Source organism: Acomys minous (genome assembly GCF_964271855.1).
Source record: "Acomys minous genome assembly, chromosome: 17".
Lineage (NCBI taxonomy): Eukaryota > Metazoa > Chordata > Mammalia > Rodentia > Muridae > Acomys > Acomys minous.
Window position 1 is genome coordinate 21,945,020 of NC_140500.1, and position 12,925 is coordinate 21,957,944.

At 49.8% G+C, this 12,925-nt stretch overlaps 1 protein-coding gene across 1 annotated transcript; it reads right to left on the reverse strand.

The window, feature by feature from the left end:
• Positions 1-729: 729 nt before the first annotated feature.
• C1R (complement C1r) lies at positions 730-10,148 on the reverse strand. Its single transcript, XM_084765064.1, has 11 exons — positions 9,968-10,148; positions 9,051-9,279; positions 6,954-7,146; positions 6,518-6,664; positions 6,214-6,410; positions 5,789-5,936; positions 5,484-5,605; positions 5,012-5,090; positions 4,541-4,696; positions 2,235-2,309; positions 730-1,646 (listed from the first exon to the last, which is right to left on the reverse strand). Coding segments are annotated over exons 1-11 (2,118 nt in total). The 5' UTR covers positions 9,970-10,148; the 3' UTR covers positions 730-876.
• Between the last annotated feature and the right edge of the window lie 2,777 nt (positions 10,149-12,925).

Here is a 12,925-nt window from a genome sequence, read left to right on the forward strand (position 1 = left end):
AGCAGCTTAGAATCATGTGTTAACTCCAGAGCCACGGGATCCAGCGCCCTCTCTGCTTTCTTGGGGGAACTGCACTAACACAATACACAGACATACACATAGGCAAAACACCCAGGCACGTTAAATAGAACTAAGAATTTAAAAGAAAGAACACTGTTTTTTCAAAATATTTTAGTAAACTGGGCATGGCGGCCACAGCTGGGGTCTCAGCTCTCAGGATGCTGCGCATCGTCTTGGACCATGGGTTTGAGATCAGCCTGGACAACAAAGTGAGAACTTATCCCAAATGATTAAGTGACTGAACTTGGAGATACAAATTCACACCATTCCTCCCTTAAGGAAGAGCTGATGTTAAGAAGGCAAAGTGTTCAAAAAGCTTTCAATCTACAACTAAGAGCAGGGAAAAGCTTTCTTCACGTTGCACAGCCCAGGACAAAATATAGAACAGTATTTTAATTATGTATGTGTGTGTGGGTATGTGCAGACGTCCGAAGAGGCCGAAGACAGAAGGCGGAGTTAGAGGCACTTGCGAGGCATGTGGCTTGGGTGTTGGAGATCAAACTTTGGTGCCTGCAGGAACAGTCCACGTCTTAACTGGGGAGCCACCTCTCCAGCCCAACATTGCTAGCCTTAACCCTGACCCTCTCTCAGGCAGGAGCAGTGTAAATTTTAGGCCAGCCTGAGCCACACGGTCAAACTATGTTGAAGACAAAACAAAACACGGAAATGTTGATGGGGCTATAGCAAAGCGAGTTTATTCTTCCTGCATCCGTGATTTTTAATATGGGAACCGTAGTGGCTATCAACAATTGGTCAGACAACTTTTTTATTTTTTAATACACTATACATTGGATTCTGACCTAGTGAACGTTGGGTTCAGTCTTCCTCTCCCATCTCTTTCTTGATCCAGTCAACATAACTGAGTAATTTGGTGTAGAAGCCGTATCCCTCACCACACCCGAGGCCCCAGGACACGATGCCTGTGGCCACCCAGATATCACGACTGCGGTCCCTGACTGCAAAAACACTCCCACTGTCTCCCTGGCAGGCGTCCTGCTTTTGGGTCGGGTCCCCAGTACAGAACATAGTTTGAGAAAAGACGTCATTACTCTTTTTCGTCTGGAGCCATCTCTGACACGCCTCTCGATCAGCTACAGGCAGATGGACAAACCTGAGATTAAAAGCTATCTTATCTTCTGTTATCCCGAAGCCGCTGACATAACCCATGAGGTTTTGGTCATAGAAGGTCTCGTTGTCTGGGAGACAGACGGGAAGGAGGTTGGGGCCCAGTGTTACACTGTTTTCCAGCTCTAACAGGGCAATGTCTCCTTCAAAATTGTTAGGTTCATCTTGGCGGTAGTCTGGGTGTATGATGACCCTACGGATTGGGTGATGTCCCAATTCTTGGATCTGCATCAGATCTGTGTGGCCCAGGAAAACATCTATAGTGGCATTGTTTTCTCTGTTGTATCCCTTGGGGTAGATGGTGTGAGCTGCGGTGAGGATCCAGCGGTCTCTGAGCAGGGCCCCGCCCCCTCGCCCATGGATATTGGTGAAGGCCTGCCAGGGGAAGTTGCCCGGATTGGCTTCCTGTCCACCGATGATGCGTTGCTTCTGCGTCACAGGGTTGACTGGCTTCCCACACACTGCAGAGAGATGGGAGGTGGGGTGGGGGTGGAATGGGGTGGTGGGATGGGGTCGGGAGGGTTGGGGAGGGGCGGGGACAAGGACCAGTCAGTCCCAGGTGGGGGTGGGGGTGAAGGTGGGACGGCAGGAGGGGAGGGGGCGGCAAGGACCAGTCAAGCCAGGTTCCATCCCCCTTCTTCCTTCTTTTGCTCAGTTTCCCCCTTTCCACCCTCTTTGTTGCAGCTTCACCCTCCTCCCTCTTCCTCCACTTCACCTCTTCATCTTCCTGTTCCCGCAGTCCGTTCTATGGCTCATTCTCAGCTAACTCTCCTTCTTCTTACTTTTTCTTTCCTGGAATTTCCCTCAGCTCTGCTCTCCCATTCCTTGTCCCGTGTGAGGGCCAGGCCATGAGGACTAGCTCAGGTGTTCTGTGCCTCCCTTTTCTCCTGGCAATCTCACTCCTTTTCCCTTACTCCTCCCCCGGCTTTTCACTCTGAGCTAAGGCATCGCCTCACTTGTCTTCCTTTCTCTGCACTAGGCTTCTTCTGAGAGGCCCCACAATACTGCGAACGACCCCTGGGATGACCCAGAGGGTATCCGCTCTGTACCTGGCAGACACCGGGGCATTTTCTCCCCGTCCTCTTCGTTCTTCCAAATGCCCTGGGCCGTGCAGGTATACACCCCTGCGGACAAACGGAGTTAGAATCAAGGCTGGAGGTGATGGGCCAAAAAAAGCAGGCAGCAAGAGGCCTTAGGACACTGAGTTATACGGGGAGTTGGTGAAAAAGAGATACCACAGCCAGGGATCAAAGTTAACTGGCTCAAATCTATATGGATATATAAAAATGTTAAGGGAATCCACACACGTATTTTGTCATATTGTTGAGTTAAAAAAATCAGAATATATATATCTGATACCTATATCAGGATTATAGGTAATAAAGACATGTCTTCCTTCCGGTTTTTCTCTTTCCAGGTTTTGTTGTTAGGAACAGGCTGGCTTTGAACTTGCTATGTAGCCCAAGCTGGCCCTGGACTCTTCATCGTTGTGCGGTAGCCACCCAAATGCTGTTACTCCAGAAGTGCAGTGCCCCACCCGGCAGTAGCTGCGTCTTCTCATTGCTGACACTTCCACCTTTGTTACTGAGTATCTTACCTGTGTTATCTCATTTAAATATCGTGACGCTTTCAGGTATGCCTCATCTTCTTTTTTTTTTTTTCTTTTCTGGTTATTCGAGACAGGGTTCCTCTGTGTAGTCTTGGCTGTCCTAGACTTGATTTGTAGACCAGGCTGGCCTCGAACTCACAGAGATCTGCCTGCCTCTGCCTCCTGAGTGCTGGGATTAAAGGTGTGTGCCACCACTGTCCAGGCATCATCTTCATTTTTAAGCCCTTCCTTTCCTCTTCCCAGTGTTGAGTATCTAACTCAAAGATGCTCACGGGTAGGCAAGTGCATTACCACTGAGCAGCAGCTTCGGTCTTTAGTCTTTCATTTTATTTTAAAGAGAAATTTTAGTTAGAGGTGAAGGCACGTGCCTGTTATCCTTGGGATGTAGAGGTAAGAAGAGTAGGTATTTAAAATCATCTTTGGCTACACAGAGAGTTTGGAAAGAAAGAGGAGGCAAATATTAAAATAACACCAGTGGGGATGCCGGGATGATATAGCTCAGCGGTAAGAGTGTATGCTTTGAATTCACAGAAGAGGCCCTAGGCTCAATCTCCATGACTACAATAAACAGAGAAACCAACTCATCGATGAGCTTGAAAATCATTAAGAAAACGCAAAATATCATAACATGACAGCCCCAAAAGAGGGAGAATAGAGGAGGTATTTCACTGTAAGCGTGGTGGTGGTGGTGGTGGTGGTGGTGGTGGTGGTGGTGATGGTGGTGGTGGTGGTGGTGGTGGTGGTGAAGGTGATGGTGGTGGTGGTGATGGTGGTGGTGGTGGTGGTGATGGTGGTGATGGTGGTGGTGGTGGTGGTGGTGATGGTGGTGGTGGTGATGGTGATGGTGGTGGTGGTGGTGGTGGTGGTGATGGTGGTGGTGGTGATGGTGGTGATGGTGGTGGTGGTGGTGGTGGTGGTGGTGATGGTGGTGGTGGTGATGGTGGTGGTGGTGGTGGTGGTGATGGTGGTGGTGGTGGTGGTGGTGATGGTGGTGGTGGTGGTGGTGGTGATGGTGGTGGTGGTGGTGGTGGTGATGGTGGTGGTGGTGGTGGTGATGGTGGTGGTGATGGTGGTGATGGTGGTGGTGGTGGTGGTGATGGTGGTGATGGTGGTGGTGGTGATGGTGGTGGTGGTGGTGGTGATGGTGGTGCAGGGCTATTAGTAATGGCAGAGTTGGGGCAACGATTTTATTGGTATTGCGAACGAATGGATGTGATGGAGACAGTGTTGATGTGGTGATGATAGCAGTGATGGCGGCGATGGTGTTACTGATTTTGGTAATGGTGCTGGTGCTGATAACTTGTAGTGGAGATTGTCGATGTTGGTAGTGGTGGTGGTAATAACAGTGTGGTGGTGATGTTGGTGCTGCCTATGGTGTTGGCGGTGCTGGAGTTGGTATGATGTTGGCGCCTGGCGGTGTTGGAAGGGACGAATGGTGATGGTGATATTGGTGTTGTGTCAGTGGTGGCTAGGGTGTGATTGTGCTGGTATTGGTGCTACTGGTGGTTAATGCATTGTTACTGGTAGTGGTAGTGTTGGTGGTGGTTGTGGAGGTGAGAGGGAACTGACGGATTCATGTTTTTGCTTTCCATTGGCTTGCGTGCCTTTCCTTCAAACTTACTAGTTTTTTTTTTCCATTGTAATTTAGGATCCTTCAGCCAGTATGTAGGATGCTATTGAAGAACAATCAGATGTCCCTCCCAGCTGTAAAGAGAACCAAGGACTGTGATGGGCATCAGTTCCTACCTCGTGTGGACTCGCTACTGCCAGCTCTAGTCCTCATCTTGTAGTATGGTTCATGGCAATGGTACTGGATGCTGGCTTCATAGGTGTTCACGCCTTTTGGGGTGATGTAGCGGAAGTCCCCATTAGGTAGGCTTCGGGGCCGCCCACAGTCCTTGACTGAGAGAGAACACAGGGTTGTAAGCGAGTGTGGACACCTGAGTGGAGACTTCGGTGGGGCAGGGAGCTGTCTCGGAGAGCCTCAGAGGAGTATGGTCAGCAGGGTGGACATTTGTAATGGACGGAGTGAAATTCAGTTCAGGCCTGAAATGAGCACTGGATAGTTTCTGAGATGCGCTGTGAACGCTAAGGAACAAGGCAAGAGGCAAGAAGACCCCCGGCGATGAGAATCTGGATTTCCTCCCTCCCTGCTCGACTCTCAAGACTAAGGGATGGCAGGTCCCTAGGGGCAGAGGCATCCGGTTTGTGACTTACTCTTGCACCTTGGCATGGCACGATGCCATGTGCCATCATCCTGGCAAACAGCTGTGAAGGAGAGCAGCGGCTGGCTTCCCTGTTTAAGCGGAAGTTAGACATGCATCAGTGTGCGGCTCCCTTTCCTTCTGAGTGTTTCCCGTATGCATGCAAAGCTGATTTTTTTTTTTTTTTTGCTTTGCAGGACGTGGCATTGAACCTAGGGCCACCTGCATGCCAGGCAAGCACTCTGATACTGAGTCATATCCCCAGCCCTCTTTTTCACTTTTCACTTTGAGACAAGGTCTCACTAAGTCACTGAGGTTGGCCTTGAATTTGTTCTGCAGCCCAAGTAGACCTTGAACTCCCGTCCCCTTTATGTGGAGTCAGATCTGAGAACAGACAGACTGATTCTTCCGGCTCTGCCTTTGATGGAGATCTGCCATCTCTTACTCCCAGGATACCTGGAACATCTCTCCCATCAGCCCCTTACCTCCATGAGCTGGTAGCCTTGTTTGCAGGTGACAATGTAGTAATCCCGGAACTGGTACTGAGGCTGTGGTTCCTGGATGATGGTGAACTCATCTAGGACCTTGGGTTGGGGGCACTTGATGACTGTTGGTGGGGCCAGAGAGGATGTTCACATCAGAGCCATGGTCCTTCCTTCTCCCCACTCTCCCTCATTACTGGCAGCAAGGGAGGTGCTTAGATATCTTATTTTAGTTTTTTTGGAGGGGGGCTGGAGATTGCACCCAAGGTCTCGTGCACGTAAGCTACACCCCACCGTAAACCTCTTACTCTCAGTGGTGTAGCGCAGTTTCCAGCCTCGGCTGTCCCCAGACTCATCTGTGAAGAACAGCAGATCTACTGCGTTGCTGCTGGTGTCAAGTTCTGGAGGCCTTTGCTTTCCACAGAATTCACCCAGGTTCTTCCCGTTAGCATAGATCTGACGGGAACAGGGGTGGGGATTGGGGACATATTTTACACATGTCTGCTTGGGTGTCAGACTCGTGGCCAAGGGTGTCGGTAGAGATAGAATCGGCTGCAGGTGAAAAAGACCGCCCTCCCAGGACCCGCTGCCTGTTGTACGGGAGCTATTCTAGCCCTGTGTGATGCTGGTCAACAATACGTGATCCTGTCCCACCAAGTCGGAGGACCCGGAAGTAGCACGGACCTCGGCGTCCATGCGAGTACGTGAAGGAGAGCGTGAAGTCTGGCTGTACCTGGAGCTGGTCATAGGGGCAGTGTACTTGCTGGTGGTCATCGATTTCAAAAAGATCCAGGAACTTGAGGTGCAGAGTGAGGCCCCGCTCTACCCGGATGCTATAGTTGCAGCGCAGATCCGGTGGGTAGGGCTGAGGGTATTCCAGGCTAGAGATGTAGCCAGAGGCCTCCGTGTACAGTCCACTGCTGCACTCGGCTATGAGAGCGAGGGAAGAACCGGAGAGAGGTCATTAGGGCTCCCAGGCTGGCCCAGAAAGACTCTGCTCAGCCTGCGCCACCCGCCTCGCCCCTACTCTGCCTCACCTTGGCAGGACTGCCCATCTTTCTGAAGCTCGTAGCCCGGACGGCAGGAACAGAAGTAGCCTCCGACATAGTTGTGACACAGGTGTTGGCATCGGGGCTGGGGACCTTCGTCCGCTGAGTTGGGCTGGGATGCACATTCGTCAAGGTCTGGAAGGGATTTTCAGAAGGAAAAGGTTAAGTTCCTGTCCAGAGACTTCCCCGGTCAGATGTGCTACTTGTGTCCAGAGACTTATATGGGGTTCTTTCTCAAACAGTCATGTACTAGAAGCCTGGAGACAAATCTACTTCTGGGCCCCAGAGCCCAGATCGTCAGGCCCCATCTTGAGGAGAGAAAGAAAGGAAAGCTACACTTCTGGCTTCTTTGGGTTCAAGCTCGTCCCGTACAGACTCCTGAGGCTGAGGCCGGTAGGAAGGGCTGATGGTAGGGACCACTCACCCACAGCCTGGTAGTAAGCCAGGAAGCCCTTGTAGAACATGGTGGTCCCATTCTCTTCATTGGAGAAGTCTGTGTGAAAGGTCAGCAGCATCTTGTTCCCCTGGGATGTGAATTCTTTCTCTTCTGGGGGGTTGCCCAGGCCAGACCCCAGCTGCCCGCAGAACCTCCCCAGAGTTCTCTTATCAGCAGAAATCTGTTAGTGGAAGGACAAGGGAGAGAAGGCCTGGTCAAGAGCCTGGTCCCAAGTGGCAGGCCATCGAAGGTCTTCCCTCTCTTGCCCTGGATTGAATCATGATGCCAAATCTGGCTCCTATGGGCATCCCCAGGTGATGCTTATCTGCTCACCTCCATCTTTCATTAATTTTTATGTTTTAGCTAGGACCTTACTACGTTGCCTAGGCTGGTCTTGGTGACATTTCTCTTTCCCTCTCCCTCTCTCCCTCCCTCCCTCCCCCTCCCTCCCTCCCTATCTCTCTCTGTGGTGGGACATGTTGGGGGCACATCTATGTGGAGCACAGAGGACCACTTGCGGGAGTCAGGTGTTTCTCTCCATCATGTGCATCCTTGGTATTGAACTCAGGTCCTCAGTCTCGGAGGCAAGTGCCTTTACCCATGGAGCCATCTCGCCAGCCCTTGTGATTGAACTTGCAACCTTCTGCCTTCACGCCTTAAACTATTGACTAACTGTCCACCTGTCATTCTGTGCCCGGGCACATCATACCTTTCATTTTCTGTCCCTCATTCCAAGGCTCCCCTCTCACGTCATTCCCACCACTTCCTGTACCCTCCTTCCCCAGGAATCCCTGTCTCTAGTCTCCTTTGTCGACTTTCCTAGAGCTTGGATTGTTCATCTTTAGTCTTTGTCATTGTCCTTCTCTTCTTCCTCCTCCTCTTCCTCTTCCTCCCCTGACCCCTCTCTTCTCATCTTCATTTTCCTTGTTGGTGTTTTTGACAAAGTGTTTGGCTAAATAGCCTGTGCTTGCCTTGAACTTGCTATACAGTCTAGGCTGGCCTGAAACATTCTAAGTCTCCCTAGTATTGGGATCACAGGAGTGTGCTACCACGGCCAGGGTTTTGTTTGTTTTGCTTTGTTTTCCACCTCATCGTTTAAAAACTGCACTCAGCCCTGCTTCCTGATATAGTCAACTGAACAGAGAGTGTCCTTTGTACCCAGCAGCTGTGGCGCTGGCCGGCACTGCCTGGCATCTTGACTAGTTTTTCTCACAGATCCTTTACTTTCCCCAAAGGAGAAGACATCACCCTCACTAACTTTGCCACCACATGCGCCATCCCCACACAACAGTGGGGTCCTCTTTATTACTGGGAAGATGTGCAGTTTTCACATTATTTTTCTAGCCTCCAGGCTGTTGCCTAAAAGCAATAGCTTGTGCAAGTGCACAGGCTCTGCCTGGACCCTGCCTTTTATTTTATTTTATTTTTTTTGCTGGACATAGAAAGGTGAGGTTGAGAAGAAACCCTTTGAAGGGCGCAGACCAGGGGTGACCAAGATCCTTGTCCTCCCTGAAGGCCACGTGCAACCTGTCACATGTCTCATTCCCTCATGTTTCTGATGAGGTAGGTAGCCACACAGGGAAACTGAGGCACAGCTTAAGGCTACTTAAGGTCTTACAGTTAGCCATCTCCTGACTCCCATGCATAGTGAAATCTCCTGGAAAAAAATGCTCCCCTTCCCAAGCCAGGCGGTGGTGGAACATACCTTTAATCCCAGCACTTGAGAGGCCAAGGCAAGAGGATCGCTGTGAGTTCGAGACCAGCCTGGTCTACAAAGTGAGTCCAGGACAGCCAAGGCTACACAGAGAAACCCTGTCTTGAAAAAAAAAAAATGCTCCCTCCCTTTTCCCTCATGATTCTCACTGAGGGCCTCAAAAAAATCCAGGAATACCTCCTCTGTGGCACCAGGAACTGAGGGGCCAGCATTTCTACAGAGCTGCGCAATGCTGGGGTGCAGGCATATTGTCCAGGGTATTTAGAGCACAAACTTTGAGTTTCTTGAGTGACCCAGCTCTGTCTCCCCTCCCCCCACTCCCTCCCCCCACTCCCTCCCCCCACTCCCTCCCCCCCCAACATGACTCCTACCTTGACATAGTCATAGAAACAGCCATCAGAAGGCTCCACGTCAAACTGCCAGAAGGCAAGCTTCACCCTGTACCCCGTGGGGACGGTGATCACGGTGGTTGTCTCTAAGTCGTTGGGGTAAGGCTTGGGGTACAGAGGGGAGGTCACCTCTCCGTAGAGCTTCTGAGGGAGGTAGACAGAGCCTTCCACTGTGCAGAACACCGTCACCAGAAGGACGGCGAAGAGCCGCCTGTCAAAGAGAAAGAGGGGGTGTTTGTGGGGCTGGACCGGTGCAGCACCCATGCCATTTGGGCTGTTGTAAGGCAGGAATGGGATGACTAAACAGCCTGTTCTTTCCCTTTTGCCCATCATAGAGGTACCGTGAAGGGGGGCAGCGCAGCCTCCGCAGCTGTTGCATCCATGGCTCTCCCAGGCCGGAGGTCACCAGGCCCCCATCCTCACCCCCCGCCCCTCCGTCCGAGCAGCTCGCTCTGCTCTCCTCTCATCTACTTTTCTTTTTGGAATAGGACTGGCTTGGGACCGGCTAACAGAGGGCGAAGCCTTCCAGCGATGGCTCTGCAAAGGCTCCCAAGGTTTCAGCAAAGGCCTCTGGGAGAAACCCTTTATGGGGTCTGAGAAGCACACATCGGGGGGTGGTGGGGATTCTCTGCTCACTTAGAGAGCTCCCTACTCGCACCGTTACCCTGATATGATCCTAGAGGCGAGAAAAGAGAGGCTGCCCCAGCTCATGTCTAAGGGTCTGGTCCCTGGGAGGGGGCTGAGGAGCGTGCCCCTCTAAGTGTGTGTGCACGGGAGATTGGGATTACAGGAAGAAGGCTATTGTGTTCTGTCTTTTTTTTTTTTTTAAATGTGGGAGCATGCTTGCCTCCTATGCCCAACTCCTCCCTCCTCCCTTGGTGCCCATCAGCCTTACTCACATGTCTCAAGGCTAGTTTGTTTTGGGTCCTCAGCTCTCCTGACCAGACTCTTCAGGCACTGTGAGCTGAAGGAGGGAGTGGGCTTGCAGAGGAGGGAAAGGGGAGGGAAGGACTGAAGCAGTGGAGGGGTGACCATTCCCGGAGGAATGTTGCAGGGAATGAGCCATTTGCATAAACAAGAAAAAAAAAATTTTTTTTTTCTGAGTTCCCAGTTTACTTTTGGTTTCGAAATCCACGTTGCTGGCGCCCCCTGGTGGTCCACATGGCGAAGGGCTTCCGAGACGGGATCTGAACTTTTAAGGGCCAGGAAACCGTTTGGTTAGAGGTCCAGACTAGCATCTCTCAGAGACTTTCCTGGGGGGCTGCTAGTTGTACTTTATTTGCGGCTCCTCGCCACGGGCATCGCTGGCTGCAGAGGCCCTTGAAGGCTATGATTTCCCCTTGATTACATTCTTGTTATCCGTATTCGCCCAGCAGCTGCGGTGCAGGAATGGCTAGAGAACTGGCTTGAGGAGGGCCCTGGGATCCGGAAGGCAGGGTGGGTCAGGGTGGGGTGGGGCCGCCGCTATGTCGCAGGATCCTAAAGCCAGGCTAGGCTTAGAGCCCCCGCCCCCATCACTGAACTAGGGCTTGCCAACGAATTTAGATCTTATTGAAGATAGGGCAGCTAAGGAGCGGCAAGAAACATCTTTTTCCTGGACATCTGGTCAGTTTGAGCCCTCAGGGATGAAATCATTTTAGTGCTTCGAGCAAAGGGTGTGGGTGCGGAGTGAGAGCGACTTGGTCTTCTTAGAAGGGAAACCACTGTACTGTCCACAAGGATAAAATTTTTGTTCCTGTGTCCACGGCATCAAATACATTATGGCACTTTGTTCTGTGGAGGCTTGGGCTGCAGAGCAGGCCTCCCCGCTCCTGAGACATTTGGAGGCCGTCCTGATGTGTTCCTTATTAGATGGACCTTCCATCCCTCTATGTCCCCAACTTGTCCACACATGGGATTATTTGTATTAGGGGTCAGACTGTGGATTCCAAGGACTCACAAAGATGGAGGCCGTTCTCCATTTGACCCGTCATCTTGGAATATAGCTGGAGAGCAGGCACACACAAGATTCAAAAATTACCACAGTTTGGAAGGCTCGGTATGAATGTAGTGGCAGGGCTGGTCTATAATTTTATCACAGAAAGATCCATGGCCTTGTCAGGTCAGGAAAGACAAACAATGAGGGAGAAGGGGATGGATTAGGTCAGAAGACGGAAAGAAGGTGAAGTCTTGTTCAGTGAATTGCACGCTGGTACCCTAAGAGCGGGGTGTGTGTGTGTGTGTGTGTGTGTGTGTTTTACATATTTATTTATTTTAAGGATTTATTTTATGTATGAATGCTCTATCTGCTTGTATGCCTGCATGACAGAAGAGGGCATCAGATTCCAGTATAGATGGTTGTGAGCCATCATGTGGTTGCTGGGAATTGAACTCAGGACCTCTGGAACAGTAGACAGTGCTCTTATCCCCCGAGCCATGTCTCCAAGCCGTGTTACCTATTTATAATGGAGGCAGAGGGAGCAGATAGAGAGGAGGTGGCCCAAGAAAGAATGTCAAGTGAAGCAATCTCATCTACATTGTTTCTAGGGGTTCTGAGACTTGACAAAAAAAAAAAAAAAAAAAAAAAAAAAAAAAAAAGCCAAACCCGGACCTTATCATCTCAAGTCTAATCCCACTTCAACTCTGTTCACACATTTAAATAAATTCTAAAACTAAATCTAGAGACAAAAAGAATTACATGGATCTAGACAAATGTATGTATTTTGCTCCATCAATAAGAAAATACATACTTTTTGTAAAAATGAAATTTAAATAATAAGAATGATATATGTTTATTAAAATTTAGCGAGTAGAAAATAAGAAAATTAGTCAAAATCTCTCTACCTAAAACAACTTTGGTTTAGTATTTTTAGAATACTTTTACTTTAAACCTGTTTATTTATTTGTTTATTTATTTATTTGGTTTTTCAAGACAGGGTTTCTCTGTGTAGCCTTGGCTGTCCTGGACTCGCTTTGTAGACCAGGCTGGCCTGGAACTCACAGAGATCCACCTGCCTCTGCCTCCCGAGTGCTGGGATTAAAGGCGTGCGCCACCACTGCCTGGCTTATTTGTTTATTTTTTTGAAGATTTTACTTATTTGTATTTTATGTGTATAAGTGTTTTGCCTGCATGTATGTATGTGTGCTGTGTGCATGCAGTGTTGCCTGTGGAGGCTGGAAGAGGCTGTTGGAAACCCCAGAACTGGACTCGCAGACATTTGTGAGCTTCTGTCTTTTGTGGTCCAGTTCCAGGGACCTTTGAAAGAGCAGCCAGCGCTCTTAACCTCTGGGCCATCTCTCCCAACCACTAGACTATTCTTTATTTTTTTATTAATTTATTCAGATTACATCTTAATTGTTATCCCCTTGCTTGTCTCCTCCAGTTCCTCCCTCCCCAGGTCTGTGACAGAAGGGGACTCACCCTCCCCCACCATATATGGTCACAGCCTATCAAGTCTCATCTTGGTAACCTTCCTATTCTTTTTCTGAGTGCTACCAGGCCTCCCCACCAAGGGGAAGTGGTCAAATATGGGGCACCAGGGTTCATGTACTAGACTATTCTTTTTTTTTTTTTTTTTAAGATTTATTAATTTATTTTATGTATATGAGTGCTCTATCTACATATACACCTGCATGCCAGAAGAGGGCATCCGACCACATTATAGATGGTTGTGAGCCACCATGTGGTTGCTGGGAATTGAACTCAGGACCTCTGGAAGAGCAGACAGTGCTCTTAACCGCTGAGCCACCTCTCCAGCCCTACTAGGCTATTCTTGATAGTCGTTTGAACTATGCATAGGACTTGGAAAGTAGAACCAACCGTATTCAGATACCACCAACTTTTAATTTTATTATTATTATTATTATTATTATTATTA

Excerpts from the sequence above, each read along its gene's own strand:
- C1R (XM_084765064.1), bottom strand. Across the intron at positions 5,937-6,213 it reads GCCCCTATGACCAGCTCCAG|ATCTATGCTAACGGGAAGAA; the intron begins GTACAGCCAGAC and ends TGTTCCCGTCAG. Across the intron at positions 5,606-5,788 it reads ACTGCGCTACACCACTGAGA|TCATCAAGTGCCCCCAACCC; the intron begins GTAAGAGGTTTA and ends CCCCACCAACAG.